Source organism: Olea europaea, unplaced genomic scaffold, assembly GCF_002742605.1.
Source record: "Olea europaea var. sylvestris unplaced genomic scaffold, O_europaea_v1 scaffold2804, whole genome shotgun sequence".
In the NCBI taxonomy this organism is placed as follows: domain Eukaryota; kingdom Viridiplantae; phylum Streptophyta; class Magnoliopsida; order Lamiales; family Oleaceae; genus Olea; species Olea europaea.
The window spans coordinates 1-27,579 of NW_019246528.1; the positions used below are offsets into that span (position 1 = coordinate 1).

The 27,579-nt window shown below is 35.3% G+C and overlaps 4 protein-coding genes across 13 annotated transcripts; 2 read left to right on the top strand and 2 right to left on the bottom strand.

Annotated features, from left to right (window-relative positions):
* The first annotated feature begins 1,080 nt into the window (after positions 1-1,080).
* Positions 1,081-3,654, top strand: LOC111384001 (large ribosomal RNA subunit accumulation protein YCED homolog 2, chloroplastic-like). Of its 3 annotated transcripts, none has more exons than XM_023008202.1 (7): positions 1,081-1,282; positions 1,463-1,663; positions 1,932-2,021; positions 2,270-2,371; positions 3,025-3,119; positions 3,194-3,239; positions 3,315-3,654. In XM_023008202.1, exons 1-7 carry the CDS (start codon positions 1,169-1,171, stop codon positions 3,366-3,368), a joined length of 702 nt encoding a protein of 233 aa, XP_022863970.1. In that variant the 5' UTR covers positions 1,081-1,168; the 3' UTR covers positions 3,369-3,654. The 3 variants fall into 3 exon arrangements, with proteins under 3 accessions (XP_022863970.1, XP_022863969.1, XP_022863968.1); XM_023008201.1 differs by having other exon boundaries at positions 1,466-1,663; positions 3,025-3,105; XM_023008200.1 differs by having other exon boundaries at positions 1,082-1,282; positions 3,025-3,105.
* A 3,682-nt stretch (positions 3,655-7,336) lies between these two features.
* On the bottom strand, positions 7,337-9,880 carry LOC111384002 (large ribosomal RNA subunit accumulation protein YCED homolog 2, chloroplastic-like). 3 transcript variants are annotated; one of them, XM_023008204.1, is made up of 7 exons: positions 9,713-9,880; positions 9,331-9,528; positions 8,970-9,059; positions 8,620-8,721; positions 7,886-7,966; positions 7,752-7,797; positions 7,337-7,676 (listed from the first exon to the last, which is right to left on the bottom strand). In XM_023008204.1, the coding sequence occupies exons 1-7, from the start codon at positions 9,824-9,826 to the stop codon at positions 7,600-7,602; spliced, it is 708 nt and encodes a 235-aa protein (XP_022863972.1). In that variant the 5' UTR covers positions 9,827-9,880; the 3' UTR covers positions 7,337-7,599. The 3 variants fall into 3 exon arrangements, with proteins under 3 accessions (XP_022863972.1, XP_022863971.1, XP_022863973.1); XM_023008203.1 differs by having other exon boundaries at positions 9,331-9,531; XM_023008205.1 differs by having other exon boundaries at positions 7,872-7,966; positions 9,331-9,531.
* Positions 9,881-10,899: 1,019 nt separating this feature from the next.
* On the top strand, positions 10,900-13,482 carry LOC111384003 (large ribosomal RNA subunit accumulation protein YCED homolog 2, chloroplastic-like). Of its 3 annotated transcripts, none has more exons than XM_023008209.1 (7): positions 10,900-11,106; positions 11,288-11,488; positions 11,760-11,849; positions 12,098-12,199; positions 12,853-12,947; positions 13,022-13,067; positions 13,143-13,482. In XM_023008209.1, exons 1-7 carry the CDS (start codon positions 10,993-10,995, stop codon positions 13,194-13,196), a joined length of 702 nt encoding a protein of 233 aa, XP_022863977.1. In that variant the 5' UTR covers positions 10,900-10,992; the 3' UTR covers positions 13,197-13,482. The 3 variants fall into 3 exon arrangements, with proteins under 3 accessions (XP_022863977.1, XP_022863974.1, XP_022863976.1); XM_023008206.1 differs by having other exon boundaries at positions 10,901-11,106; positions 12,853-12,933; XM_023008208.1 differs by having other exon boundaries at positions 10,905-11,106; positions 11,291-11,488; positions 12,853-12,933.
* A 638-nt stretch (positions 13,483-14,120) lies between these two features.
* LOC111384004 lies at positions 14,121-26,789 on the bottom strand. 4 transcript variants are annotated; one of them, XM_023008211.1, is made up of 9 exons: positions 26,402-26,789; positions 24,573-24,968; positions 21,142-21,212; positions 20,652-21,044; positions 19,085-20,402; positions 18,777-18,868; positions 17,269-17,410; positions 15,760-16,419; positions 14,121-15,614 (listed from the first exon to the last, which is right to left on the bottom strand). In XM_023008211.1, exons 1-8 carry the CDS (start codon positions 26,577-26,579, stop codon positions 15,803-15,805), a joined length of 3,207 nt encoding a protein of 1,068 aa, XP_022863979.1. In that variant the 5' UTR covers positions 26,580-26,789; the 3' UTR covers positions 14,121-15,614; positions 15,760-15,802. The 4 variants fall into 4 exon arrangements, with proteins under 4 accessions (XP_022863979.1, XP_022863981.1, XP_022863980.1 ...); XM_023008213.1 differs by lacking the exon at positions 14,121-15,614 and having other exon boundaries at positions 15,628-16,419; positions 19,085-19,912; positions 20,048-20,402; XM_023008212.1 differs by lacking the exon at positions 14,121-15,614 and having other exon boundaries at positions 15,628-16,419; positions 20,652-21,041.
* Between the last annotated feature and the right edge of the window lie 790 nt (positions 26,790-27,579).

Genomic DNA, 27,579 nt, shown 5'->3' on the forward strand with positions numbered 1-27,579 from the left:
TGATCTTTCAAGAATACGATTAATAGGCTTAAGAACGTAATATGAAGTTTTTCATTTCATTTTCTAGATTGAATGTTATCAATAAATTCTTTTAATCATATAAGTTCGAAAATATGACGTTTTCGGTACTTAAGTGGTATGATCGAGTTTCACTGCTATCTACTTTGAACAGACGCTAAGTGTAAATGTATAGACTTCAATTCCATATTACTCTGTCCAAATACAAAAGTTTGAAATTTACCATTGTATTCTTAGTTCAATATGATATTGGGTAAATATATATGTTGGTAAATTTGGTATAAATATTTTTATATTATGACACTAAAATATGAATACAACTATGTGAAAAGTAAAGAATTATGACTTGCTAAAAATGTAGGAAAAGAATAAGGAAATAAAATGAATCTATGTAAGAGATTGCAAATCCCCTTCAAATGAATTTCGTCAGTATACTGATATTAATATGATCGAATGGATATATTTCTCTTAAAATACAATACTTCCTTTAAAATTAATAAAACACAATATTAATATGATTGGCCGAATCAAGCTAGACGTACCCTTTCTAAATCAAATGATAGTAGAAATTTATTTCAAGTCACACATATTAATAATTAAATAAATAATAAATTTCAACTGTATGGGGAAAATAGAAAAATCTATGTCTTTAGACCATTAAATTAATTACTACGACTTATTGGTGCCAACATATTACTAACAATAATTTTAGTTGTACAGAAATTTTTTTGACAGAAGTCTCACATGGAGTGGGTCCCATGTGAAATAAAATAGTGCCAAAAAATGAGTTATGTGTAGTTTGCGAAGTGTTTGTATCTGTACATACAGCACCTCTGTCTTACTAAAGACTTAAGATGCTTTAAAATATTAAAATGCTTGTAAACAAGATTTTATTGGTCACTAAACTTTAAGCAGGATTTCGCTTCAGTCACCATTGCCACTAAATTGAAACAAATCGAAAGTAAGCTACTAATTTGGAACCCAAAAGATGTTGGATGACGAAAATGGAAGAATGCAATAAGATTTGGGTTACTAACAGTTTATTAACCATTGGAAAAATCTGCATATCTTATTCCATGGTTGAGGTTTCATGTAAACAAGGCGAGGATAAGGTTCTCTCTCTCCCCTGTGTGTGTGTGACAGAGAAAAGATGGCTGGAGCTGGATATTGGATTTCACCCAGAAACATCAACAGAAATGTTCATGTCCATTCATTTGAGGCCAAAACTAGAGATCATGCAAAGAAAAATGAACTTCCATTAATGGTAACTTATCCTCCATTTACATATTGCACAGAAACTTCTAAAATCAGTGCTGTGTCCTTTTTTTGGTCAAAAATGACATTTCTACGTATCGCATTATGTTTTCCGTGCAAGCTAGACATGTATATGTTCTTGATTGGTAATTAACTGTTTAGTTTGTTGGCTGTAAATGCACGTATTTAGAAGACAGGCAAAAAGAGTTCAAAAACACAGCAGAGTTTGATAAGAATATCAGCATCAGAAGGGAGATGGGATGGTCAATGGAACTCTCACTTTAATCTATCTTGGAAACAGCTTCAGCTCCAAGATTTATTACTAATGGAGGAATACAATCATAATTCCCACAGAAACACTCCTGTTTCCATCACTCTTTGCATTCAAAAGGTTCTTCTTTGCCTTAAATACCTGTGAATATGAGGTTTTGTGGATTTTTTTTTTTAATTGCTGTGTTGATATTAAAAGCTAGCATAGATTATGTAGCTACCATCCATTTGACTCAAATGGATGCGACACTATATCAACAAGATTCTAGCTTCGTTTTCTTTTCTAGCATTGTCTCATTTAGTTTGCTGACAGAAGGTTTTATTTTAAAATGTTGCTTAAACTATTCATGAGTAATGTGTTCTTAACTTTAGTAGGATTGTTGTTGTAGCACACAGGATTTGGGCTCTCAGTTGAAGGGAGGATCATGACATGCTTCACCACAAAATGTTGCAACTGTTGCTCTCCCTTTCTCCGACAGGTACTCTATTTTTTATCAAAATATTGGGTCTCGACTTTCCATTTTAAAAGGTTAACCTCGTTAAGATGAGTAGTTAAAGTACTTATATGTTGGTCATCGTTTAAAATGCCCTTACATTATGGTAGCTCGTTAAAGAACATTAATCTTGAAATTGGATTGCTCGTTTCAGCTTGTTGGAGTTTGATGGTATTCGGTATATGTGTAGTAACAAATTAACCAACTCATTAACCTCTTGGCCATTATATCAGATAGATTCAACATTTAAAGCTTGGGTTCTTCCATCAAGATCAAGTAGACAGAAAGACTCGTCTGATCAACAACTTCCTGAGATTGGCGTCGATGATCCTTCAGTAAGTGTCATGCTCCTATACATTTCTCTCTCTCACTCCATCGATTTATCTACATATCTACCTACCTACCTATGGATTAAATACATATTTAAACACTGAATACGCCTGCTGTTTGTTGGTCACTGAACTTCCAATATCTTACCTCCTAAGCGAGTGTAGTCAGATTAGTCAATACAAACTAAAAGAATTAGCAAGTAGTGGGTGGGTGGACGAATATCTTGTGTCTTTTATTAAGCTATTAAATCCAACCGATAAGCCAGCATGGAGAAATTGCAAAACCAAACTCTTAAGGCCTTGGATCGAATAGAAAGCAAAAGCCAAGTTTGGTTGTATTTTGTAAAAACAGGTTCGATTTCAAGAGTAGCATTTTCTCCATGTTGGCAAGTAAATGGGACTTAAATTCTGAAATTCCTCCATGTAAGAAATCTGTCCGCCGGGAGCTACTTTTGTTAACTCTCAAAGATGGAGTTGAATATAGTGAATAACTGCGTAAGAAATTCGTAACAAAATTAATTTCAATGACCAGAAAAACTGAAAAGGCACACATACAAGTTCAGTGCCTGAACAGGGTTTACACTATCTATATCATGCATGCATGCTCAAACACAAGAAGGCAGAAAAAGATCTAACAGCAAGAGGCCTTTTTTTTGCAGGTTATCTATGTGAAACCTGGATGTGAGGCTGATCTTGATTCACTAGTACAGGATACCATCAGGCTGGCAATCTCAGTCAAAGTAGAGCAACACAAGTAGCCATTATCATTATTTCCATACAATGAAATTGAATCTTATTCATGTGTGTGTTTTGCTCATTTTCTTCCAGGAAACTTGCTCGGATTCGTGTGACAAGTCCGAACCTAAATTGCTGCGTAAGGAACCATAATATTATAAATGACAGATTAGTTGTGAAAATCGACAGACGTTTAACGAAATTTTGGTTTCAGATTTGGGTGCACGGAATGCTGGCTCAATGGATAGGAGATGGTACAGACTATTAGAACTCAAGAACGCAAAAGCATAACATTTTATGCTTGAATTCCTCACTCATCTATTACAAGTAGATACGGAAAAAATCTGATTCAGTTCCAATGTAGTTCCTATAGTTACATAAGAAATGTATTGCATCTGATTGCAACTTATGTGGAATTCAAAGGAATGTCGAGCATCTACAATGCAAATATTGATGCAATCTTTGTGGATGCATATTGTAGAGAATTAGATGGCTGGATTTTGAGATAGTGCTCATAAATCTCTTCGATGATAGCTTAACATTTTTTGCGTTAAGTCCCAATTTTTGTTTTTTAAGTTAATTTGGCGAAGAGCCTAAGAACAAATAAAAGAGATCAAGTCACTACTTTTTTCGAAGTATAAATTTCTCCTTTGAAAAATCTGAATATGCTACACTGACAGAATGATCGTAATGTAATTTGAACAGATTAACGAAATGATCAACAAAATTAGAATATTAATTTGAGTCCACCTACTTTACAATGTTTCCTAGGATAAAATAAATTGTTTCATACGAAAGCAGTACAGCAATTTACCGGAGCTCAAACAAATTCGGTAAAGTGTTTTTCACTTTGAAAAAAGTATCAGAACAAGTAAGAATGAGATTCAAAGGAAAGAAAGTTTACAATAAAAATAGCGTTATTTTTCTGGTACTAGGGTAAGCTATTTATAGATCATTCTCGGTCATTCGAATATCTTTCAAGTCTTTTCAAAATAGTCGTCACTGTTCAGACAATCCTGTAAATTCGAACAGTTCGAAATGAAACACCATGTCTGTTAAGTTTGTTAATAGACAACTTTGACAAAAAAAATACCTAGATATAAGTCAATCAAAAATTAATTTCATTAAATGGCCAAGAATTTGATTAATTACAATTTGACTAAAAATTTAAATAAATTTTGTCCAAAAAATAATATAATACAAGGAGCTGACCGCACTCGTGGCCTTAGGACTGAATCCAATGGGAGATAGCTCTAACCTTTCAAAGACTTGTTATCATTTGGGTCCCAAATCCAACCGCTAAACTTCCACTATATAAATCACTCCAATTTACAAAAGTAACAAATCATTTCCAACCATCACCACATAGTTCGCTTTGTTTTGAATCTTTCATTGACTTTCACACCTTGTATAGAGTGATTGAGTTACAGAATCTTTTTAAGTTGCATTAATTGTTTAACAGGTAAATTACACATATCATGATCACAGTGATAGGCGATGAACCTAATGAGCAGTTAATTAATTCTGAATTTTCCTTCCGAGTTTTTCTGCGTCAACCTAGCTGTTGCCGGCGGAATTTTCCGGTTATCATACCGCTCATCCTGATGGTTGATGGATGAATTTTTTTCCCCATAATTACCTGCTCTCATGGATAGCATGGATTTCTCCAAACTTTGCACGGAACTGAAACTGACTGAAACACATAAGCATCGGATTCCAATCAATCGGAAATTTCTGAGTGATGGAAGACTGAACACAATTCAGAACAGAAAAGAAGGCATCAAGTGAACATCCTTGCTTTCCACATTCGCAGCCCGTGAGACAGAGAGAGTTTACTATGGGGTTCTTGGTCTCTCAATGAACAATTGATTACAATGGGGTTTATATTGATGAACTGAAGACCGATTTCAATATTATTTTTCAATACGAACAGCTACCGGCGTTTTTCAGGAGTGTGGAAATATTGGTCACAAGGGCTTTTGAGTGTGTGATGCTGATGGTTCGATTCTTGGCTGATAGCACCTACACCTGTTTCGAGGGAGAAAGAACAAGGGTGAAGCCTTACCAGGCTGGTGACCTGGGTAAAATCCACCGATCCCCTTAAAGAGAAAAATAGGGGAATTTCAGGGAAAAAGATAGGTTGTACGACAGCCAATGAACATGAGGGGAGAGGGGGCATGGGTGGTCGTGAACGCGACCATTCCTAGTCCAACAATGCTCCTGTTTCACGTGGTTGAAGGGATTGAAATGGGTCATGGAAAATAGCAGGTTGTGGGATGACCGAATGTGAAGGGAAGCGGGTGTTGGAGGGGAGTTGGGAGATATGGAGGAGTCGTTAGCTCCTCCCATGTTGCGTGAACAAGTAATGTTATTTGTACAATTCTCTTTTCCTCTCTTCCATGTCATCATTATGTACAAATAACATTACTTGTTCACGCAACATGGGAGGAGCTAACGACTCCTCCATATCTCCCAACTCCCCTCCAACACCCGCTTCCCTTCACATTCGGTCATCCCACAACCTGCTATTTTCCATGACCCATTTCAATCCCTTCAACCACGTGAAACAGGAGCATTGTTGGACTAGGAATGGTCGCGTTCACGACCACCCATGCCCCCTCTCCCCTCATGTTCATTGGCTGTCGTACAACCTATCTTTTTCCCTGAAATTCCCCTATTTTTCTCTTTAAGGGGATCGGTGGATTTTACCCAGGTCACCAGCCTGGTAAGGCTTCACCCTTGTTCTTTCTCCCTCGAAACAGGTGTAGGTGCTATCAGCCAAGAATCGAACCATCAGCATCACACACTCAAAAGCCCTTGTGACCAATATTTCCACACTCCTGAAAAACGCCGGTAGCTGTTCGTATTGAAAAATAATATTGAAATCGGTCTTCAGTTCATCAATATAAACCCCATTGTAATCAATTGTTCATTGAGAGACCAAGAACCCCATAGTAAACTCTCTCTGTCTCACGGGCTGCGAATGTGGAAAGCAAGGATGTTCACTTGATGCCTTCTTTTCTGTTCTGAATTGTGTTCAGTCTTCCATCACTCAGAAATTTCCGATTGATTGGAATCCGATGCTTATGTGTTTCAGTCAGTTTCAGTTCCGTGCAAAGTTTGGAGAAATCCATGCTATCCATGAGAGCAGGTAATTATGGGGAAAAAAATTCATCCATCAACCATCAGGATGAGCGGTATGATAACCGGAAAATTCCGCCGGCAACAGCTAGGTTGACGCAGAAAAACTCGGAAGGAAAATTCAGAATTAATTAACTGCTCATTAGGTTCATCGCCTATCACTGTGATCATGATATGTGTAATTTACCTGTTAAACAATTAATGCAACTTAAAAAGATTCTGTAACTCAATCACTCTATACAAGGTGTCAAAGTCAATGAAAGATTCAAAACAAAGCGAACTATGTGGTGATGGTTGGAAATGATTTGTTACTTTTGTAAATTGGAGTGATTTATATAGTGGAAGTTTAGCGGTTGGATTTGGGACCCAAATGATAACAAGTCTTTGAAAGGTTAGAGCTATCTCCCATTGGATTCAGTCCTAAGGCCACGAGTGCGGTCAGCTCCTTGTATTATATTATTTTTTGGACAAAATTTATTTAAATTTTTAGTCAAATTGTAATTAATCAAATTCTTGGCCATTTAATGAAATTAATTTTTGATTGACTTATATCTAGGTATTTTTTTTGTCAAAGTTGTCTATTAACAAACTTAACAGACATGGTGTTTCATTTCGAACTGTTCGAATTTACAGGATTGTCTGAACAGTGACGACTATTTTGAAAAGACTTGAAAGATATTCGAATGACCGAGAATGATCTATAAATAGCTTACCCTAGTACCAGAAAAATAACGCTATTTTTATTGTAAACTTTCTTTCCTTTGAATCTCATTCTTACTTGTTCTGATACTTTTTTCAAAGTGAAAAACACTTTACCGAATTTGTTTGAGCTCCGGTAAATTGCTGTACTGCTTTCGTATGAAACAATTTATTTTATCCTAGGAAACATTGTAAAGTAGGTGGACTCAAATTAATATTCTAATTTTGTTGATCATTTCGTTAATCTGTTCAAATTACATTACGATCATTCTGTCAGTGTAGCATATTCAGATTTTTCAAAGGAGAAATTTATACTTCGAAAAAAGTAGTGACTTGATCTCTTTTATTTGTTCTTAGGCTCTTCGCCAAATTAACTTAAAAAACAAAAATTGGGACTTAACGCAAAAAATGTTAAGCTATCATCGAAGAGATTTATGAGCACTATCTCAAAATCCAGCCATCTAATTCTCTACAATATGCATCCACAAAGATTGCATCAATATTTGCATTGTAGATGCTCGACATTCCTTTGAATTCCACATAAGTTGCAATCAGATGCAATACATTTCTTATGTAACTATAGGAACTACATTGGAACTGAATCAGATTTTTTCCGTATCTACTTGTAATAGATGAGTGAGGAATTCAAGCATAAAATGTTATGCTTTTGCGTTCTTGAGTTCTAATAGTCTGTACCATCTCCTATCCATTGAGCCAGCATTCCGTGCACCCAAATCTGAAACCAAAATTTCGTTAAACGTCTGTCGATTTTCACAACTAATCTGTCATTTATAATATTATGGTTCCTTACGCAGCAATTTAGGTTCGGACTTGTCACACGAATCCGAGCAAGTTTCCTGGAAGAAAATGAGCAAAACACACACATGAATAAGATTCAATTTCATTGTATGGAAATAATGATAATGGCTACTTGTGTTGCTCTACTTTGACTGAGATTGCCAGCCTGATGGTATCCTGTACTAGTGAATCAAGATCAGCCTCACATCCAGGTTTCACATAGATAACCTGCAAAAAAAAGGCCTCTTGCTGTTAGATCTTTTTCTGCCTTCTTGTGTTTGAGCATGCATGCATGATATAGATAGTGTAAACCCTGTTCAGGCACTGAACTTGTATGTGTGCCTTTTCAGTTTTTCTGGTCATTGAAATTAATTTTGTTACGAATTTCTTACGCAGTTATTCACTATATTCAACTCCATCTTTGAGAGTTAACAAAAGTAGCTCCCGGCGGACAGATTTCTTACATGGAGGAATTTCAGAATTTAAGTCCCATTTACTTGCCAACATGGAGAAAATGCTACTCTTGAAATCGAACCTGTTTTTACAAAATACAACCAAACTTGGCTTTTGCTTTCTATTCGATCCAAGGCCTTAAGAGTTTGGTTTTGCAATTTCTCCATGCTGGCTTATCGGTTGGATTTAATAGCTTAATAAAAGACACAAGATATTCGTCCACCCACCCACTACTTGCTAATTCTTTTAGTTTGTATTGACTAATCTGACTACACTCGCTTAGGAGGTAAGATATTGGAAGTTCAGTGACCAACAAACAGCAGGCGTATTCAGTGTTTAAATATGTATTTAATCCATAGGTAGGTAGGTAGATATGTAGATAAATCGATGGAGTGAGAGAGAGAAATGTATAGGAGCATGACACTTACTGAAGGATCATCGACGCCAATCTCAGGAAGTTGTTGATCAGACGAGTCTTTCTGTCTACTTGATCTTGATGGAAGAACCCAAGCTTTAAATGTTGAATCTATCTGATATAATGGCCAAGAGGTTAATGAGTTGGTTAATTTGTTACTACACATATACCGAATACCATCAAACTCCAACAAGCTGAAACGAGCAATCCAATTTCAAGATTAATGTTCTTTAACGAGCTACCATAATGTAAGGGCATTTTAAACGATGACCAACATATAAGTACTTTAACTACTCATCTTAACGAGGTTAACCTTTTAAAATGGAAAGTCGAGACCCAATATTTTGATAAAAAATAGAGTACCTGTCGGAGAAAGGGAGAGCAACAGTTGCAACATTTTGTGGTGAAGCATGTCATGATCCTCCCTTCAACTGAGAGCCCAAATCCTGTGTGCTACAACAACAATCCTACTAAAGTTAAGAACACATTACTCATGAATAGTTTAAGCAACATTTTAAAATAAAACCTGTTGTCAGCAAACTAAATTAGACAATAATGGAAAAGAAAACGAAGCTAGAATCTTGTTGATATAGTGTCACATTCATTTGAGTCAAATGGATGATAACTTGACAATCTATGCTAGCTTATAACATCAACACAACAATTAAAAAAAAAAAAAATCCACAAAACCTCATATTCAAAGAAATTTAAGGCAAAGAAGAACCTTTTGAATGCAAAGAGTGATGGAAACAGGAGTGCTTCTGTGGGAATTATGATTGTATTCTTCCATTAGTAATAAATCTTGGAGCTGAAGCTGTTTCCAAGATAGATTATAGTGAGAGTTCCATTGACCATCCCATCTCCCTTCCGATGCTGATATTCTTATCAAACTCTGCTGTGTTTTTGAACTCTTTTTGCCTGTCTTCTAAATACATGCATTCACAACCAACAAACTAAACAGTTAATTACCAATCAAGAACATATACATGTCTAGCTTGCACGGAAAACACAATGCGATACGTAGAAATGTCATTTTTGACCCAAAAAAAGGACACGGCATTGATTTTTGAAGTTTCTGTGCAATATGTAAATGGAGGATAAGTTACCATTAATGGAAGTTCATTTTTCTTTGCATAATCTCTAGTTTTGGCCTCAAATGAAAGGACGTGAACATTTCTGTTGATGTTTCTGGGTGAAATCCAATATCCAGCTCCAGCCATCTTTTCTCTGTCACACACACACAGGGGAGAGAGAGAACCTTATCCTCGCCTTGTTTACATTCTAGATTGAATGTTATCAATCAATTCTTTTAATCATATAAGTTCGAAAATATGACGTTTTCGGTACTTAAGTGGTATGGTCGAGTTTCACTGCTATCTACTTTGAACAGACGCTAAGTGTAAATGTATAGACTTCAATTCCATATTACTCTGTCCAAATACAAAAGTTTGAAATTTACCATTGTATTCTTAGTTCAATATGATATTGGGTAAATATATATGTTGGTAAATTTGGTATAAATATTTTTATATTATGACACTAAAATATGAATACAACTATGTGAAAAGTAAAGAATTATGACTTGCTAAAAATGTAGGAAAAGAATAAGGAAATAAAATGAATCTATGTAAGAGATTGCAAATCCCCTTCAAATGAATTTCGTCGGTATACTGATATTAATATGATCGAATGGATATATTTCTCTTAAAATACAATACTTCCTTTAAAATTAATAAAACACAATATTAATATGATTGGCCGAATCAAGCTAGACGTACCCTTTCTAAATCAAATGATAGTAGAAATTTATTTCAAGTCACACATATTAATAATTAAATAAATAATAAATTTCAACTGTATGGGGAAAATAGAAAAATCTATGTCTTTAGACCATTAAATTAATTACTACGACTTATTGGTGCCAACATATTACTAACAATAATTTTAGTTGTACAGAAATTTTTTTGACAGAAGTCTCACATGGAGTGGGTCCCATGTAAAATAAAATAGTGCCAAAAAATGAGTTATGTGTGGTTTGCGAACTGTTTGTATCTGTACATACAGCACCTCTGTCTTACTAAAGACTTGAGATGCTTTAAAATATTAAAATGCTTGTAAACAAGATTTTATTGGTCACTAAACTTTAAGCAAGATTTCGCTTCAGTCACCATTGCCACTAAATTGAAACAAATCGAAAGTAAGCTACTAATTTGGAACCCAAAAGATGTTGGATGACGAAAATGGAAGAATGCTATAAGATTTGGGTTACTAACAGTTTATTAACCATTGGAAAAATCTGCATATCTTATTCCATGGTTGAGGTTTCATGTAAACAAGGCGAGGATAAGGTTCTCTCTCTCCCCTGTGTGTGTGTGACAGAGAAAAGATGGCTGGAGCTGGATATTGGATTTCACCCAGAAACATCAACAGAAATGTTCACGTCCTTTCATTTGAGGCCAAAACTAGAGATTATGCAAAGAAAAATGAACTTCCATTAATGGTAAATTATCCTCCATTTACATATTGCACAGAAACTTCAAAAATCAATGCCGTGTCCTTTTTTTGGGTCAAAAATGACATTTCTACGTATCGCATTGTGTTTTCCGTGCAAGCTAGACATGTATATGTTCTTGATTGGTAATTAACTGTTTAGTTTGTTGGTTGTGAATGCATGTATTTAGAAGACAGGCAAAAAGAGTTCAAAAACACAGCAGAGTTTGATAAGAATATCAGCATCGGAAGGGAGATGGGATGGTCAATGGAACTCTCACTATAATCTATCTTGGAAACAGCTTCAGCTCCAAGATTTATTACTAATGGAAGAATACAATCATAATTCCCACAGAAGCACTCCTGTTTCCATCACTCTTTGCATTCAAAAGGTTCTTCTTTGCCTTAAATTTCTTTGAATATGAGGTTTTGTGGATTTTTTTTTTTTTTAATTGTTGTGTTGATGTTATAAGCTAGCATAGATTGTCAAGTTATCATCCATTTGACTCAAATGAATGTGACACTATATCAACAAGATTCTAGCTTCGTTTTCTTTTCCATTATTGTCTAATTTAGTTTGCTGACAACAGGTTTTATTTTAAAATGTTGCTTAAACTATTCATGAGTAATGTGTTCTTAACTTTAGTAGGATTGTTGTTGTAGCACACAGGATTTGGGCTCTCAGTTGAAGGGAGGATCATGACATGCTTCACCACAAAATGTTGCAACTGTTGCTCTCCCTTTCTCCGACAGGTACTCTATTTTTTATCAAAATATTGGGTCTCGACTTTCCATTTTAAAAGGTTAACCTCGTTAAGATGAGTAGTTAAAGTACTTATATGTTGGTCATCGTTTAAAATGCCCTTACATTATGGTAGCTCGTTAAAGAACATTAATCTTGAAATTGGATTGCTCGTTTCAGCTTGTTGGAGTTTGATGGTATTCGGTATATGTGTAGTAACAAATTAACCAACTCATTAACCTCTTGGCCATTATATCAGATAGATTCAACATTTAAAGCTTGGGTTCTTCCATCAAGATCAAGTAGACAGAAAGACTCGTCTGATCAACAACTTCCTGAGATTGGCGTCGATGATCCTTCAGTAAGTGTCATGCTCCTATACATTTCTCTCTCTCACTCTATCGATTTATCTACATATCTACCTACCTACCTATGGATTAAATACATATTTAAACACTGAATACGCCTGCTGTTTGTTGGTCACTGAACTTCCAATATCTTACCTCCTAAGCGAGTGTAGTCAGATTAGTCAATACAAACTAAAAGAATTAGCAAGTAGTGGGTGGGTGGACGAATATCTTGTGTCTTTTATTAAGCTATTAAATCCAACCGATAAGCCAGCATGGAGAAATTGCAAAACCAAACTCTTAAGGCCTTGGATCGAATAGAAAGCAAAAGCCAAGTTTGGTTGTATTTTGTAAAAACAGGTTCGATTTCAAGAGTAGCATTTTCTCCATGTTGGCAAGTAAATGGGACTTAAATTCTGAAATTCCTCCATGTAAGAAATCTGTCCGCCGGGAGCTACTTTTGTTAACTCTCAAAGATGGAGTTGAACATAGTGAATAACTGCGTAAGAAATTCGTAACAAAATTAATTTCAATGACCAGAAAAACTGAAAAGGCACACATACAAGTTCAGTGCCTGAACAGGGTTTACACTATCTATATCATGCATGCATGCTCAAACACAAGAAGGCAGAAAAAGATCTAACAGCAAGAGGCCTTTTTTTTGCAGGTTATCTATGTGAAACCTGGATGTGAGGCTGATCTTGATTCACTAGTACAGGATACCATCAGGCTGGCAATCTCAGTCAAAGTAGAGCAACACAAGTAGCCATTATCATTATTTCCATACAATGAAATTGAATCTTATTCATGTGTGTGTTTTGCTCATTTTCTTCCAGGAAACTTGCTCGGATTCGTGTGACAAGTCCGAACCTAAATTGCTGCGTAAGGAACCATAATATTATAAATGACAGATTAGTTGTGAAAATCGACAGACGTTTAACGAAATTTTGGTTTCAGATTTGGGTGCACGGAATGCTGGCTCAATGGATAGGAGATGGTACAGACTATTAGAACTCAAGAACGCAAAAGCATAACATTTTATGCTTGAATTCCTCACTCATCTATTACAAGTAGATACGGAAAAAATCTGATTCAGTTCCAATGTAGTTCCTATAGTTACATAAGAAATGTATTGCATCTGATTGCAACTTATGTGGAATTCAAAGGAATGTCGAGCATCTACAATGCAAATATTGATGCAATCTTTGTGGATGCATATTGTAGAGAATTAGATGGCTGGATTTTGAGATAGTGCTCATAAATCTCTTCGATGATAGCTTAACATTTTTTGCGTTAAGTCCCAATTTTTGTTTTTTAAGTTAATTTGGCGAAGAGCCTAAGAACAAATAAAAGAGATCAAGTCACTACTTTTTTCGAAGTATAAATTTCTCCTTTGAAAAATCTGAATATGCTACACTGACAGAATGATCGTAATGTAATTTGAACAGATTAACGAAATGATCAACAAAATTAGAATATTAATTTGAGTCCACCTACTTTACAATGTTTCCTAGGATAAAATAAATTGTTTCATACGAAAGCAGTACAGCAATTTACCGGAGCTCAAACAAATTCGGTAAAGTGTTTTTCACTTTGAAAAAAGTATCAGAACAAGTAAGAATGAGATTCAAAGGAAAGAAAGTTTACAATAAAAATAGCGTTATTTTTCTGGTACTAGGGTAAGCTATTTATAGATCATTCTCGGTCATTCGAATATCTTTCAAGTCTTTTCAAAATAGTCGTCACTGTTCAGACAATCCTGTAAATTCGAACAGTTCGAAATGAAACACCATGTCTGTTAAGTTTGTTAATAGACAACTTTGACAAAAAAAATACCTAGATATAAGTCAATCAAAAATTAATTTCATTAAATGGCCAAGAATTTGATTAATTACAATTTGACTAAAAATTTAAATAAATTTTGTCCAAAAAATAATATAATACAAGGAGCTGACCGCACTCGTGGCCTTAGGACTGAATCCAATGGGAGATAGCTCTAACCTTTCAAAGACTTGTTATCATTTGGGTCCCAAATCCAACCGCTAAACTTCCACTATATAAATCACTCCAATTTACAAAAGTAACAAATCATTTCCAACCATCACCACATAGTTCGCTTTGTTTTGAATCTTTCATTGACTTTGACACCTTGTATAGAGTGATTGAGTTACAGAATCTTTTTAAGTTGCATTAATTGTTTAACAGGTAAATTACACATATCATGATCACAGTGATAGGCGATGAACCTAATGAGCAGTTAATTAATTCTGAATTTTCCTTCCGAGTTTTTCTGCGTCAACCTAGCTGTTGCCGGCGGAATTTTCCGGTTATCATACCGCTCATCCTGATGGTTGATGGATGAATTTTTTTCCCCATAATTACCTGCTCTCATGGATAGCATGGATTTCTCCAAACTTTGCACGGAACTGAAACTGACTGAAACACATAAGCATCGGATTCCAATCAATCGGAAATTTCTGAGTGATGGAAGACTGAACACAATTCAGAACAGAAAAGAAGGCATCAAGTGAACATCCTTGCTTTCCACATTCGCAGCCCGTGAGACAGAGAGAGTTTACTATGGGGTTCTTGGTCTCTCAATGAACAATTGATTACAATGGGGTTTATATTGATGAACTGAAGACCGATTTCAATATTATTTTTCAATACGAACAGCTACCGGCGTTTTTCAGGAGTGTGGAAATATTGGTCACAAGGGCTTTTGAGTGTGTGATGCTGATGGTTCGATTCTTGGCTGATAGCACCTACACCTGTTTCGAGGGAGAAAGAACAAGGGTGAAGCCTTACCAGGCTGGTGACCTGGGTAAAATCCACCGATCCCCTTAAAGAGAAAAATAGGGGAATTTCAGGGAAAAAGATAGGTTGTACGACAGCCAATGAACATGAGGGGAGAGGGGGCATGGGTGGTCGTGAACGCGACCATTCCTAGTCCAACAATGCTCCTGTTTCACGTGGTTGAAGGGATTGAAATGGGTCATGGAAAATAGCAGGTTGTGGGATGACCGAATGTGAAGGGAAGCGGGTGTTGGAGGGGAGTTGGGAGATATGGAGTCGTTAGCTCCTCCCATGTTGCGTGAACAAGTAATGTTATTTGTACAATTCTCTTTTCCTACCCTGCCTGAACGGCAACACGCTGCCCTATATAACCTATTAATGCTGGGGAGAGGGTTGGAGAGAAGTGGAGTTATGAGGTGTTGAGCTCCATTATTTTGCTGGCCAAGGGGACAACGAAGGGGAGTCAGAGGAAGGGAAGAGTCGAGTTCTCAAGAAGAGGGGAAGAGGACAGGAATTTGGGGAGGTAAGTAGTGCTATGATTTGTGTGAGAGTTAAAGAGGGTTTAGGATAAGCTGGGAGACAGCCTGAGAGAAAAGTGGTGTCACGTTTGCAGGACACTACTGATTCTTCTACCTGTAAACATATGTCACAAATAAATCATTCTCTGTAGCAAAACATTGCATGAAAAGGTGTCAAATAAATGCCACGTAACACAGTAATATCAGTTTAAAATTTTTTTAAAAAAATGGCCTATAATATGATCAAAAGAACATCGTGCCTTTAAGGCCGGCATTGTTTCTTGTAGTGATTCTTCTAGTGCATCACCTCCACTGCCACTCTAGTTCTTCCAAATTGCCTTTGCTTACATTCCAAGCTCCTTGTGCAATCTCATGAAATAGTTGGTCCCAACCCCAACTCGAGTATCCTAAAAAGAACCAGTAGTCATGAACAGTTTGGTTTCCTGCTCTAATTTCGTTTATTAGGTGAACTGTGGCCCACTGATCATGGAAATAAATGCCAGGTAACACTTCAACACTCTCATCTTTCGAAAACTTGCGAGATAAAGTAACAAGTGGCATTCCTTGCCTCACCAAAGGACCACCAAAAGACAGGGGTGCCTCTTTTAAAAATTCTGAACCTTCTTCAATGCTATCCCAACTTATATGTTTATTGATAATCAGACCTTGAAATCCTTGATCCACCTTCACGATAAGAATTTTAGACTCATCAAAAGGATGGACATCCAAAAGCTTTTCACTTGCAGTTAGAATGCAACCAGCAACCACTTGAAGCCTTTCATTCGAGTTAACAGGGAAACGTGCTCCAATCTTCTTGTCCTTAGCTCCCACTTTCGGCAACCTTTCACCCAGCAGAATTTCGTGCTGCAAGTTTGTGGTCTGAGGACCAACTTTGTCTAAATTCTGCCCCTGTACAATATCTGACCAAGGAAAAGCAAAATACAAGCGATCAAGTGAGAATAAGCATCCCAAGTAACCAAAACCTATCCCCTAACTTTCCCTGCCAAAATTCAAAATTTACGGCAATTGGGAAAATACAATTGACAAATCCACAGTCTTAGGTCTGCAATAATATCATTGTGGCTTTAGACAAAAAGCAGTTGAATGATTTTCTTTCCTCATTATACCTAAAAAATTAATGAAGCCCACCTAAAGAGAGAGGAGGAAATGAATGTAGAAGATATGAAAGAATTAGTAAACTCAAAGCTCAAATTGTTAAGAAAACTTGGCTATTCAGCAGAGAGGATGAATATTTTGAGACGGCAACTGACGAGTGGTGACATTTGAAATTAATTTAAAGTTCAGCGACTCCATTTGAAACTAAATTGAAGTTCAATGGCCCAATTGAGACAAATTAAAGTTTAGTGACCAAATTGAGATTTCGTTATAAGTTCATGACCACAGACAAAATTTTCCCCAATGTAAATTAAGTATAAGTGAGACAATACTCTTGAATAAATAATGCAAGATATAGAATTCAATACTGGTCAAGAATCAATGAAGTCAAGGTTCCTGAACAATGAAAACTAGAGCAACATATTGTGGTCAAAGCCACTAACAGTAAATGATGCAGATAGGTGAAAATCTCAAACATGCAAGGGGGAGGATTCAAAAATTGAAATGGGATAAAACAGGTCAGGGCCTCTTTATGCTAAAATTGATCCTGAATTTGCCAAAGGAGTTTGAGCAGTCAAAATAAAAGGAGATTTCATCCATGCAATTCTTCTACGCACACAAAATAGTAAATATAATCAACCTAGGATACTTGCCTTTATCCTTGACAAGATCAAGTAAATGACTCCCATGAGCAACTAAAAATTTGATGACGTCAGCTACAGTAATATCTCCATCATAAGGCACGGCCTTTTCCCTTTCTGGTGGAAATAAAACCAGACGCGGATAAAGTTCCCTCTGCATAAGATCACATTTGATAAACAGACCCGGTAATGAAACCTCACATAATTATCATATCTGGCAAAAGTAATTGGGAACTCTCCTAAAGTTTGTCAAGCACAGCTAAACTGAAATGCCCATAATCCTTAGGATTGAGAAAGGGGCGAAACTTGAAATAAATTTCCAAAGATTTGCATATATGATAAAAGAGGAATCACTGCATTTTTCATAATCAATTAAATTGAAATTTTTAATTGTCTGGGGAGGAGAGCTGATATTAATTCACAAAAACTGCTACTGCTTCGGTTACTTGTTGACATGAATAACAATCATACAAGCATTTAAAAGTTTGCATTCCATTGTCTTGGAAAAAGAGAAATGGATGCAATTAGTACAGTACAGCCTTGTTGTTTATGTTAAAAATTACCAATTATGCTATGTAATTACATATAGTTCATCAAGCAATTCTTCCCATTATGATCTGAAGGAAGCTGAAACACCTGCAGATAGTTCGAAAGGATTTTTTTTATTGAAAAAAATCAATGCTGATTAGTTCCATCTCAATTAGTATTTTCATCTCTCATTAGGGAAACATAATTTAGATATTCAAATCTCATAATAGTTAATGAATTTGAAAATTGTTATAGATGTTCGGTGTCATCATTGTTGTTTCTTTAAGCCTTAAAATATCGAAATGAGCAACAAGATGGTCAACTCTTTTCTTTTTCACAGAAAACGATAACATGGACAAGTCAAAGAAGGTACAATGAGAAAATTTCTTGATTATCTATTCCTCCATAGATATTTAATATTCCAAAAAATCCATTAGTAGATACCATGTTAGATTTAGCTTTCAAGCATGGTTTGGTTAAGCTTAAAAGTATGTAAAAGTTACTATTTTGGTAGTTTCTTGTTCCGAAACACGTTTGGATAAGTTACTTATTTCTTACTTTCAAGTAGAAAAAAGTTACTTATTTTGAATGAAAATAAGTAACTTACCTTCAACTTTGACTATTTAAAGAAATTATTTTTGTTTAATTACAAGTTATTTTTAAGCTTAGCCAAACATGCATGTCTGTTTATGGAAGTTGTTCTTGTTCTAGGGGTACTTGAAGCTTCAAGAAATCTGTAATTTTTAAAAACTCAGGAACGTGTCTTGACTTAGATCAAGTCATAGCACTTTTAAAGATATGTCATTAGTTCATATCAACCAAAAAAGGAAGATGTATGCAAGTAAAATTGTACCGGGGACATATTCAAAGGCTCAAAGCCAATAAATAAGCCATTGAGGATTTAAATTCTTAGTCCATTGATATTTAACAAAGGTCGGCGAAACCTACTAGTTACACAAAAGAAGTTTGTCATGTGTTACCATAACTCGCACCTGCAATGTAGGTTTCCGGATCAAGCTGCAATCATTTTGCATACAATCCATCAAATATATAAGTGGGAGCTTCGACACAGCATCCGCATACTCTGCAAATATCTAAATCACCAATCAGTCGACAATGCATCAATTTATAATCAGTCCATACTATCATCTTATCATCACGATAGGCATTATTTGATAAATGAGTTTCTTAAAAAGAATTCATAGTAAACAAATAAAAATATAAAACAAAATTTTTATAGGGTCTATCAGCAAAGAAAAAGAATTCTCATAGCATAGATGTAAGGCAATGCACTTCTTACCACCAGTCAGCATTAATTTCTCCTTCCTTAATTCCTTCCTCTTTATATCTGCATAGCCCTTAATTGCTCGGTAAACTTCACGAACAACCATTTCCATCCTCTGGCAAAAACCACACCAACTATAGCTAAAAAGAACCAACACGTTCCTATCACAAGAATGCCCAACATTCTTGGGATCAGATTTATTACCAACAACCAGCTCAGCAAAAGTTTGAGTTGTGACTTGAGGAATAGAATCTGCCTCGTGAAAATCCAGATTAACAAATGGTGGAGTTGTAGCCTCCCTTTGGCTTGGAACTCCAGGAGCCGATTGTTGATACGGAGGAAGACTTCCACTAAGGAATCCATTAACAAAATCAGAAAGTAAAGAATAGCTGAAAACTGACTGCTCAGACAAGACATAATGTTGCTGCAAACTGGGATCAAGAATCACAACTGACGGAATCTTGGATCCAGCAGTTAAACTTTCAAGAAATCCATAATTACCATCCAGAAAGAAAAAAGAGCCCCCAAAACTTTTCTGTTGTTTTTTTACACCTAGCCCATAGAGTCTTTTCTCCTCAACATTCAAATCTTGAGCACTATCAGTTGCAATATTCATATGATGATGACTAGATTCGAATTCAATGGATGATTGTGTGCTTTTGTCCAAAGATTTTTCCTTATCTTCCAGCATAATATATTTCGTGTCAGTAGGACTGGATAGCTCCTCGTGCTCCTCACTGGAACTTCCAGATGACATCTGATTCTTATCTATATCAATAGGGCCCTCAATACGACCTTTAACAGGGTCTCCAAAAACTTGATCAGACTGCACGTCACCCTGTGCTGGTAAAGATTCCAAAACATTCAAATCAAAATCTTCAGATAAAAGTTGAAATCCTGCATCTTTTGCAAGTGAACTTAATTTTAATTCTTTCTTTTGCTGAAGTGCATATGTCAAGATCTCATTCAAAGAACTACCTTGAAGGTCTGAAACAAATTTTTCTAGTGTAAATTGTTGCCCATCATTCATAATCATTACAGACATCTTTTCCTTTAATTTTTGAGATGCTGGAAAAAGCTGGAGTCTAGGGTGTTTGGCTGTACCCGGTGACGATTGATAAGTTTCCCTTATGGTCTTATCTTGCTTGATAGTGGGTTCTTCATTAGTCCAATTCAACATCTTATAGCTTTGTGCTAACTCTCTAAAAGTTTTGAGAGCTTGCTTGCTCTGCCTTCTTACTTCCATTGAATCAGATGATCTATCGATGAAAAGAAATATTGTTGGCCTTTTTGCAGGTAAAGCTGGCTCAGCTTCAAAAAGATCATCTTCGAGCTGCATAATGCAGAAAACATATTTACTGAGCCATAAAATGCCTGAAACAGGCTATCACATCCCTTTGCATGGTCTCCCTAAAAAGTCATGAACAGTTGTGTTTCCCTCAAAATATAAAAATAAAATATGCACTTCATGAGAAAATCATGCTCTATTTCACTTCACAAGATGTCCACTAAAATGCTGGAGTTTAAGAAATCTCAAAAATAAGGTCCGCATGCGTCTAAAGAATATAACAGTACAACTTACCTCTACAACAGGTGAAACTTGGGTTTGTAGAACAGTTCTCAGTTCATCACTGTCTCTGATAACCTTTAAACAACTGAGACATCCAGCAAAGTGAACTGTCATCAACCATGAACCAGAATCTTCTATATTTAGCAACGGCAGAAGTGATCTCTCATGAATCAAGGCAAATCTTATCCTCTCCGGAGGAAGGAAAAACTCTCGAGCAACTTTCATAAACTTGTGTAAGAAAGATTCAAAATGCTGGAACTCCAATGAAGTGCTAGAGTCTCCAGCACTAAGTGAAGCATTTTCTGCCTCCCCACTTTCATTTACAGAGGTAAACTCACTCGGCCAATCAATATGACTAAATCCATTGTCAATACCTGATTTTAGTTTGTTGTCTCCCATCTCCTGCTGGCAAAAATAAAAACACAAATACAAATACTGATTATTATTTATACACTACAAAAGTAAGTACCATGGTGATAAGAAAAAAGAATCTATCATCCACCTTCCACTTCTTCTCCCTGGCTGCAAGAGTTCCATTGTCCTCTCCAGGGAAGTCCAATCCCAAATACCGTTCTGCAGGATGAATATCTTTTCAGCATCATCTAAGTTGAAAACTAGTAATATAAATATGCTGAGTTCGTCATATGATGCAGGCAACAGAAGACTCAAGAAAGAAAAGCATGAGAAGTTTGGGATTACTTTGAGATATAAGATGGGCTCCACATAGATATCTGACCTCCTATTTTTGTTTTTGGTTACTGTCAGATATCCTGTCCAGATACTGTGTTTTTTCAGCAGGTTAAAGTCCTTGTTCAGCTAGGATCAGGTGTGAAATAATAAGTTTTTGACAAGTCCTTAATGGAGTAGGGTTTTCTTAATCATTAAATTTCCCGGCCTATTGCCATAGTAGAATTTGGAACCTAGAAATCCATAAATGTAATGAAATCTTTTCAATGATTACTACATAGGGAGTAAAGAAATTTTCAGAAATTTGCATTTTTTATGGTGATGGTCCCTTGATGGACTGAGTCCCTTGGGCAAAACTGTCATTCAAATTTGTATAAAATATTACTAAATTGAGATGTAATTTGGTTTCAATCACAAAGCCTACCAAGGATCCATATTGCTTGTTGGTCTTATTTCCCTCTCACTATTGTATAGGACCGAGTAATGATGAAGATGATTGGGGTGTGCTCTGATATCATGAAATCAGTGATGGAAATGACAATTTCATGAGCTTGGCTTGCTCATCAAGAGAATTGGATATCTTCCTTCGGCACAAAAGGCTAGGTCATCCATCGTTATATGTTGTGCCAAAAGTGTTTCCTCCATTTAATTTCAATAAAATATCTTTTCATAATGAAGTTTGTGAAATGGATAAGCACCATCAAACTATTTTTCAATCGATAAATGAAAGAGCTATGGTTCTTCTAATCTCATTCCAAGTGACGTGAGAAAATCTATAATTCATAATATCTCAATGCTAAATGGCGGTTAATTTATAGATAATTTTACAAGGGAGACAAAAAAATAGGACGTTAATAAACTTTTCCCCTTCTTTCCTACAATTAGTTTGAAATGCAAGTTCACAATCTTCATTTATATAATGTGAAGCAATATTTAAATAATGAACTAATTTTTATTTATTATTATTATTATTTTTTTGTCCAATAAAGAAAGGGTTATATGTATGGATACTCCCTAAACAAATGGGACAGCTGAGATGAATCATACATTTGCTTAACGTAACTATAGCTCTACTTTTCCAAATGAGAGTGCAGAAAACATTTTGGGGGAAGCCACTTTGGCAGCCACTCATTTAATGAACACGTTATCGTTCGGAGTTCTAGACTTCAAAACTCCGCCGGGATATTTATAACATCTTCCCTTCATTTTAAATTTTCGGAAATCTTCTTTCTAGGGTGTTGGGTGTCTCGTTTATCAATAATCATTGCCAACACCAAACAAGACTTTATTGCACATCTCTTAAGTCAGTTCTTATAGAATACTCACGAAAGAAATCTTCCACCTGAAGTAAATTTTCTATCATGACTAAACTAAACAAGTGGAAATAGATGGAGCCTTCCTCAAGCAGTAATTGAGTAGAAAAGATATTTATATCCCTTATGTTGCTTTAAAGGCAAATTTCTCACCAAAGATTTACCAAGTCCTACTTCACGGTCCATTCAAAGCAAAATGAGACTGAAACACATTTACTAAGGGAGAGTGTTGGAAGTTGTCCCTTTCCAATTATGATGATTTCTTACTAATATAATTGCAGTAAATATATAGAGATAATATGTAGGCTGTAAACTCTCCTAGAGTGGTGGTTAGACAAGTTTGGCAGTTCCTAGAACAGGTTTCTATAGTTGTATATGCACATCCATTGTAATTTGAATATTGTGAAAATGAAATTCCGATTTACAACATATATCATTGGTGTTTAAGTTTTCTGTCATTTTTCTTCTATATTCATTCAGCGGTTTGTTCTTATTGCTAGACAATCTTAAATTCTATTTAAGAGATTGTCCCACGTTGTCACAGATGATCAGTCAAGTGGAGTGTGGAGACTTCCATTTCAACAAAAGAAGCACTTAGATTTCATCAACAGAAAATGATAATTAATTCACATTCTATTTAGAAAGAGGTACAACATCAACATGACCACACAAACTCATTTCAGAAGACAATTTTATGAAAACAGTTGCCTTTTCCATTTCTGAAGTGGGTGCAGTACCGCAAAAAATAATTCATTGAATAGCTAGAAGAGAAACAGAAATCAAACAAACACCCAAAAGCTGCAACCTAGAGTACTTCCTGAAAGTTCAGATTCTTGCAAAAAATATTTGTATTTAATATTGTATTAGACAATATAATTGTGTAATTGATGATACTGGCACCAACATAATTGTACTCTTCCAACAAATTTCAACTTGCAATCCTAATTCTTTGACTTCAACAAATTACACCAATTAAAGAAGACCGTTGCCTCAATCCTCCCTGCAAAATATGTACTGTTTTCCAATATGCTCACACGATCAGAACAAAGATTAAATAGAAGTTAGAAGCTCCAAGCTCTGATAATCATATTGATTTAGGGAAGCTCTGGAAAACACCCACATAACATTGTCTGATGGTTTCTGTGGAGGATTTTGATGTGGATTCCAGACCCTATGAGTCTAGCAATAGAGAAGACGATTTTTGTAGAATGGATGAGCTTTTAGCAAGTGTTAGACACCTTGCGGAAAGTAGCGTTCTAGGGAATGGAGGTTCGTTTGATAGAATATGTTATGAAAGAATGAGCTCTAAGAGTAATAATTTCATATGCTTCAAGATGTATTATATGTATGATAAAAAGAAACACGTCGAGTGCTGAAACGATGTAAATAAGAATAGTAGCAATATGAAAAGAGGAAAACACAGTAGGAGGATAGAAGAGCTCACAAAAGAATTTGGTAAATTCACACACAATGCAGTGCTAAATTCTCATAAAGCCCAGCTCCATTGAAATAAAGAAATGACACAGGTATTATAGACACAAAAAGAATTCTCCTACTAGATCAAGGACTACAACTCTAAATGAGAAATTCATAAATTTAAAATATTTAAACATAGATCATTCGAGACCCAATAGAACTCTTCATAGACAAGTAAAGAACGTGATAACAACTAATAATAAGACCCATAGACAGTAGATATTGAACATTTCCAGCAATTACAAAAATATATATGTGTGTGTGATTAATTCTATTCATAAAATCATAAACTAATTAATTCTAGCAACATTACTAACATAAAACAATGCACAAATTTAACGTCTTCATGTTTGCTTAATGTCATGAGAGGTGTAAAATACTGAATAATTCGCCCTTCTTGCTTATTATATGTTTTGTGCAAAGAAATAAGCATATAAGAAGAAACAAGAAAAAATACCAAATCCATTTTGAGTTGAATTCTTGCCCTTGGTCAGTAATCTTGGAGTCCATCCACAAAATTCCAGGAGAAATACAGCCTTGTCTGTTGAATCAAGGAAATCTCCCAACTCCTCTGGCGTTGTTAAGGATTTGAGTGGTAGCTCATCAGGCGGAAGCGACATTACATAATCAACAGACGATAATATGTTTTGAACTCGGAGTTTCCCTGAATACTTGTAAGAGAAGGAATTGTGGTAGTAAAGAATCGTTATTCGGTCAGTAGCACCAAGGGCATCTGCAAGCATCCTCTCAGTATTTCTATGCAAGACCATAAGCTTCAAGTTGGCAAACATGTCTTGATTGCTTGCAACTGCGTGGGCTAATTCCTTCATAAGGGTCCGTGATTCACCTGACCCTGTAAAATGATCATATCCAAACACATCGTACACAAAAATAAACAAATAAACAATATATATATATATATGAAGTATTTGCATCACACCTCAATCAGCAAAAAAGCACTTAAAAATTAGCGATGACTTGTGTTATAGTTGGTTTTCTTTTTTTCTTTTTTTTCTTTTTTTCATTTTTAACTCTAATATTAAGGTAATTTCAGCTAAATTACTATTGCTTTCCTGTTTAATTCTGAATCATTGATACTTCGCTCTTTTAATAACTTTTTCCTTTAGCTTCATTTTTTCTTCTTCCACTCCTTGAGACTATAGCTTAGCATAAACATTTTCACTTGCAATTACAGCCAGGGTAAGCAGTTTATGCTCATGGAACATTTGAATTTTATTTTAATGTGTTGAACTATGAAAACCTGGGGTGTGTTTTGTCATCCGGCGGCCTAGTATCTATCATTTACGGCTAGGACTACTGGAATATCTAGTTTCATTCGTTCCTTTAGTTTTCGTCTTCCAGTAACATTGTACATCTTAGAACCTCGAGACGTTAAGATTAAAAATTATTCAACATGTTAATTAAAGAATAGAGAGAGGGAAGGAGGTACACTCAGCGCCTAATATCTATTTTTACAGCTAGGACTGCTAGGTATCTAATTCATTTTGTTCCTCTATCTTTCTTCTCTCACTATCAATGTTGGACCATCATCTTAGAACCTTGAGAGCATTAAAAATACAAATTCATTCAACGTGTCAATTAAAATAATAAAGGAAAGGGGAGAGAGTTAAGCACACATCTTATCTGTAGTCTACGACTAAAAGGGAAGGACTATCGGCCGATTTGCTCCCCTAGCTTTCATTTTTTAGTATCACAGCCAGCATCTTAGAACATTTTCAAGATACTCTCTAGTTCAGAGAGTTTATGCTTGAAACAAGCTCCAAGAGTTTGCTCTCCAAATATAGAGAGCCAAGGTCACTCTTTATTCTTACTAATAATGATTGCATTCAGTAAGCTATTGTACTTCTTGAATTATTCAAGTTAAAGAAAGCAAAATGAATAGCCAAAATATATAGCACTGTTGGAGTGCATAAATTTAAAAATTATGCATAAGATGCTCTTAGAATGTTAAGAGAACAAATTCATTCAACATGCTAATTAAGTAATAGAAGTACAGAGGATTTAAAACAATGCGTAGTATATCCAATTACAGCTGCAAGCATCTTAGAACCTCCGAACATTAAGATTGCATATTCATTCAACATGTCAACTAAAGTAATATTTTTTCAGATAGGACCAGCGGGGTATCTAATCCTATACACTCCCTAGCTTTTCGTCTCAGTGTCAGTGTCAACCCAAACATCTTAGGACCTTAGAAATATTAAGATTACAAATTCATTGAACATGTAATTGAAGTAATAGAGAGAGGGGAAAGGAAGAAATTACATGGAACAGTAACAAGGAGAAGAAGGCGAGGATGGAGACGAATCTGGGAGGAGTAGTTTGATTTAGTAAGAGTCTGCCATTGTAGACCTGATCCTTTGAGGGCACCATCGATTGACGACAAGAGAGCAAGTGCAAACAGCACCGGCAACACCACCGTACTGAGATTCAAATTTCTCATCGACGTTTGGATGTTTGACGAAAAAATGGAATACGTTCATCGATCTTTCCGAATTGGGAGTATTTCGTCACTGACATTAAAAGTTAGGAACAATTGCATAATTAGTCACTAACCTATACACTTATTAGCAAAACCCATCCAGAAGGCCGTCATCTTCGAACATGCACCTATTTTAGGGGCAACAATGCTTCTTTTGTGCTTGAAACCCATTTTTCCTCCATTTTTTTTCTTGTACACAAGGCCATGCTTCTATTTGATGGGGTTTAAAATCAATATTTTAGTAAATGTTAATAAAAATTGATAAAATATATTATTGAAAAGTTGTAGATTTAATGTAATATGCGTTTAAAATTAATTGTTGACTTTAATTTAAATTAAAATTAAATTTGAATCCCATCAAACAAGTTTGAGACTTTTTTTTTTTCTTGTACACAAGGCCATGCTTCTATTTGATGGGGTTTAAAATCAATATTTTAGTAAATGTTAATAAAAATTGATAAAATATATTATTGAAAAGTTGTAGATTTCATGTAATATGCGTTTAAAATTAATTGTTGACTTTAATTTAAATTAAAATTAAATTTGAATCCCATCAAACAAGTTTGAGACTTTGAGCTCTACATTTGGAAAATTAGTGATTTTTTTCTTTTTAACAAATGTGTGATTAAAAATGGGAAAAAAATTTGATTTACGTTTAAAAAGCTTTGTTTGAGCTCCATTTTTTGAAAAATAATTTTGTATTAGTAATTTTTTTTTTGGAGAACGTGTTATTAAAAATAAGGAAAAGTTTTGAATTTATGTGTAAGATTTATTTTATTGAACGAATGTGTAATCGAAATTGAATTTGGGGATAAATAAGTTTTTACAAAAGAGGGCTCAAACGAGGACTTTATTGAAAAAACATGTAGTTGAAAATAAGTTTTTAGATAATAGAATTTAAACAGGGCTTAAGCTTGATAGAGCCACTATGATATCTTCATCGATGCAACTATGGATTATT

Coding starts and splice junctions, on each gene's coding strand:
- LOC111384002 (XM_023008203.1), bottom strand. CDS start 9,826: ATGGCTGGAGCTGGATATTGGATTTCACCCAGAAACATCAACAGAAAT. Junction 8,722..8,969: donor GCTCTCCCTTTCTCCGACAG/GTACTCTATTTT, acceptor CCATTATATCAG/ATAGATTCAACATTTAAAGC. Junction 7,798..7,885: donor GGCTGGCAATCTCAGTCAAA/GTAGAGCAACAC, acceptor ATTTTCTTCCAG/GAAACTTGCTCGGATTCGTG.
- LOC111384004 (XM_023008211.1), bottom strand. CDS start 26,579: ATGAGAAATTTGAATCTCAGTACGGTGGTGTTGCCGGTGCTGTTTGCA. Junction 24,969..26,401: donor TCTCCTTGTTACTGTTCCAT/GTAATTTCTTCC, acceptor ATCATTTTACAG/GGTCAGGTGAATCACGGACC. Junction 21,045..21,141: donor CCAGGGAGAAGAAGTGGAAG/GTGGATGATAGA, acceptor TATTTTTGCCAG/CAGGAGATGGGAGACAACAA.
- LOC111384003 (XM_023008206.1), top strand. CDS start 10,993: ATGGCTGGAGCTGGATATTGGATTTCACCCAGAAACATCAACAGAAAT. Junction 12,934..13,021: donor GGCTGGCAATCTCAGTCAAA/GTAGAGCAACAC, acceptor ATTTTCTTCCAG/GAAACTTGCTCGGATTCGTG. Junction 13,068..13,142: donor GTCCGAACCTAAATTGCTGC/GTAAGGAACCAT, acceptor TTTTGGTTTCAG/ATTTGGGTGCACGGAATGCT.
- LOC111384001 (XM_023008200.1), top strand. CDS start 1,169: ATGGCTGGAGCTGGATATTGGATTTCACCCAGAAACATCAACAGAAAT. Junction 2,022..2,269: donor GCTCTCCCTTTCTCCGACAG/GTACTCTATTTT, acceptor CCATTATATCAG/ATAGATTCAACATTTAAAGC. Junction 2,372..3,024: donor TTGGCGTCGATGATCCTTCA/GTAAGTGTCATG, acceptor TTTTTTTTGCAG/GTTATCTATGTGAAACCTGG.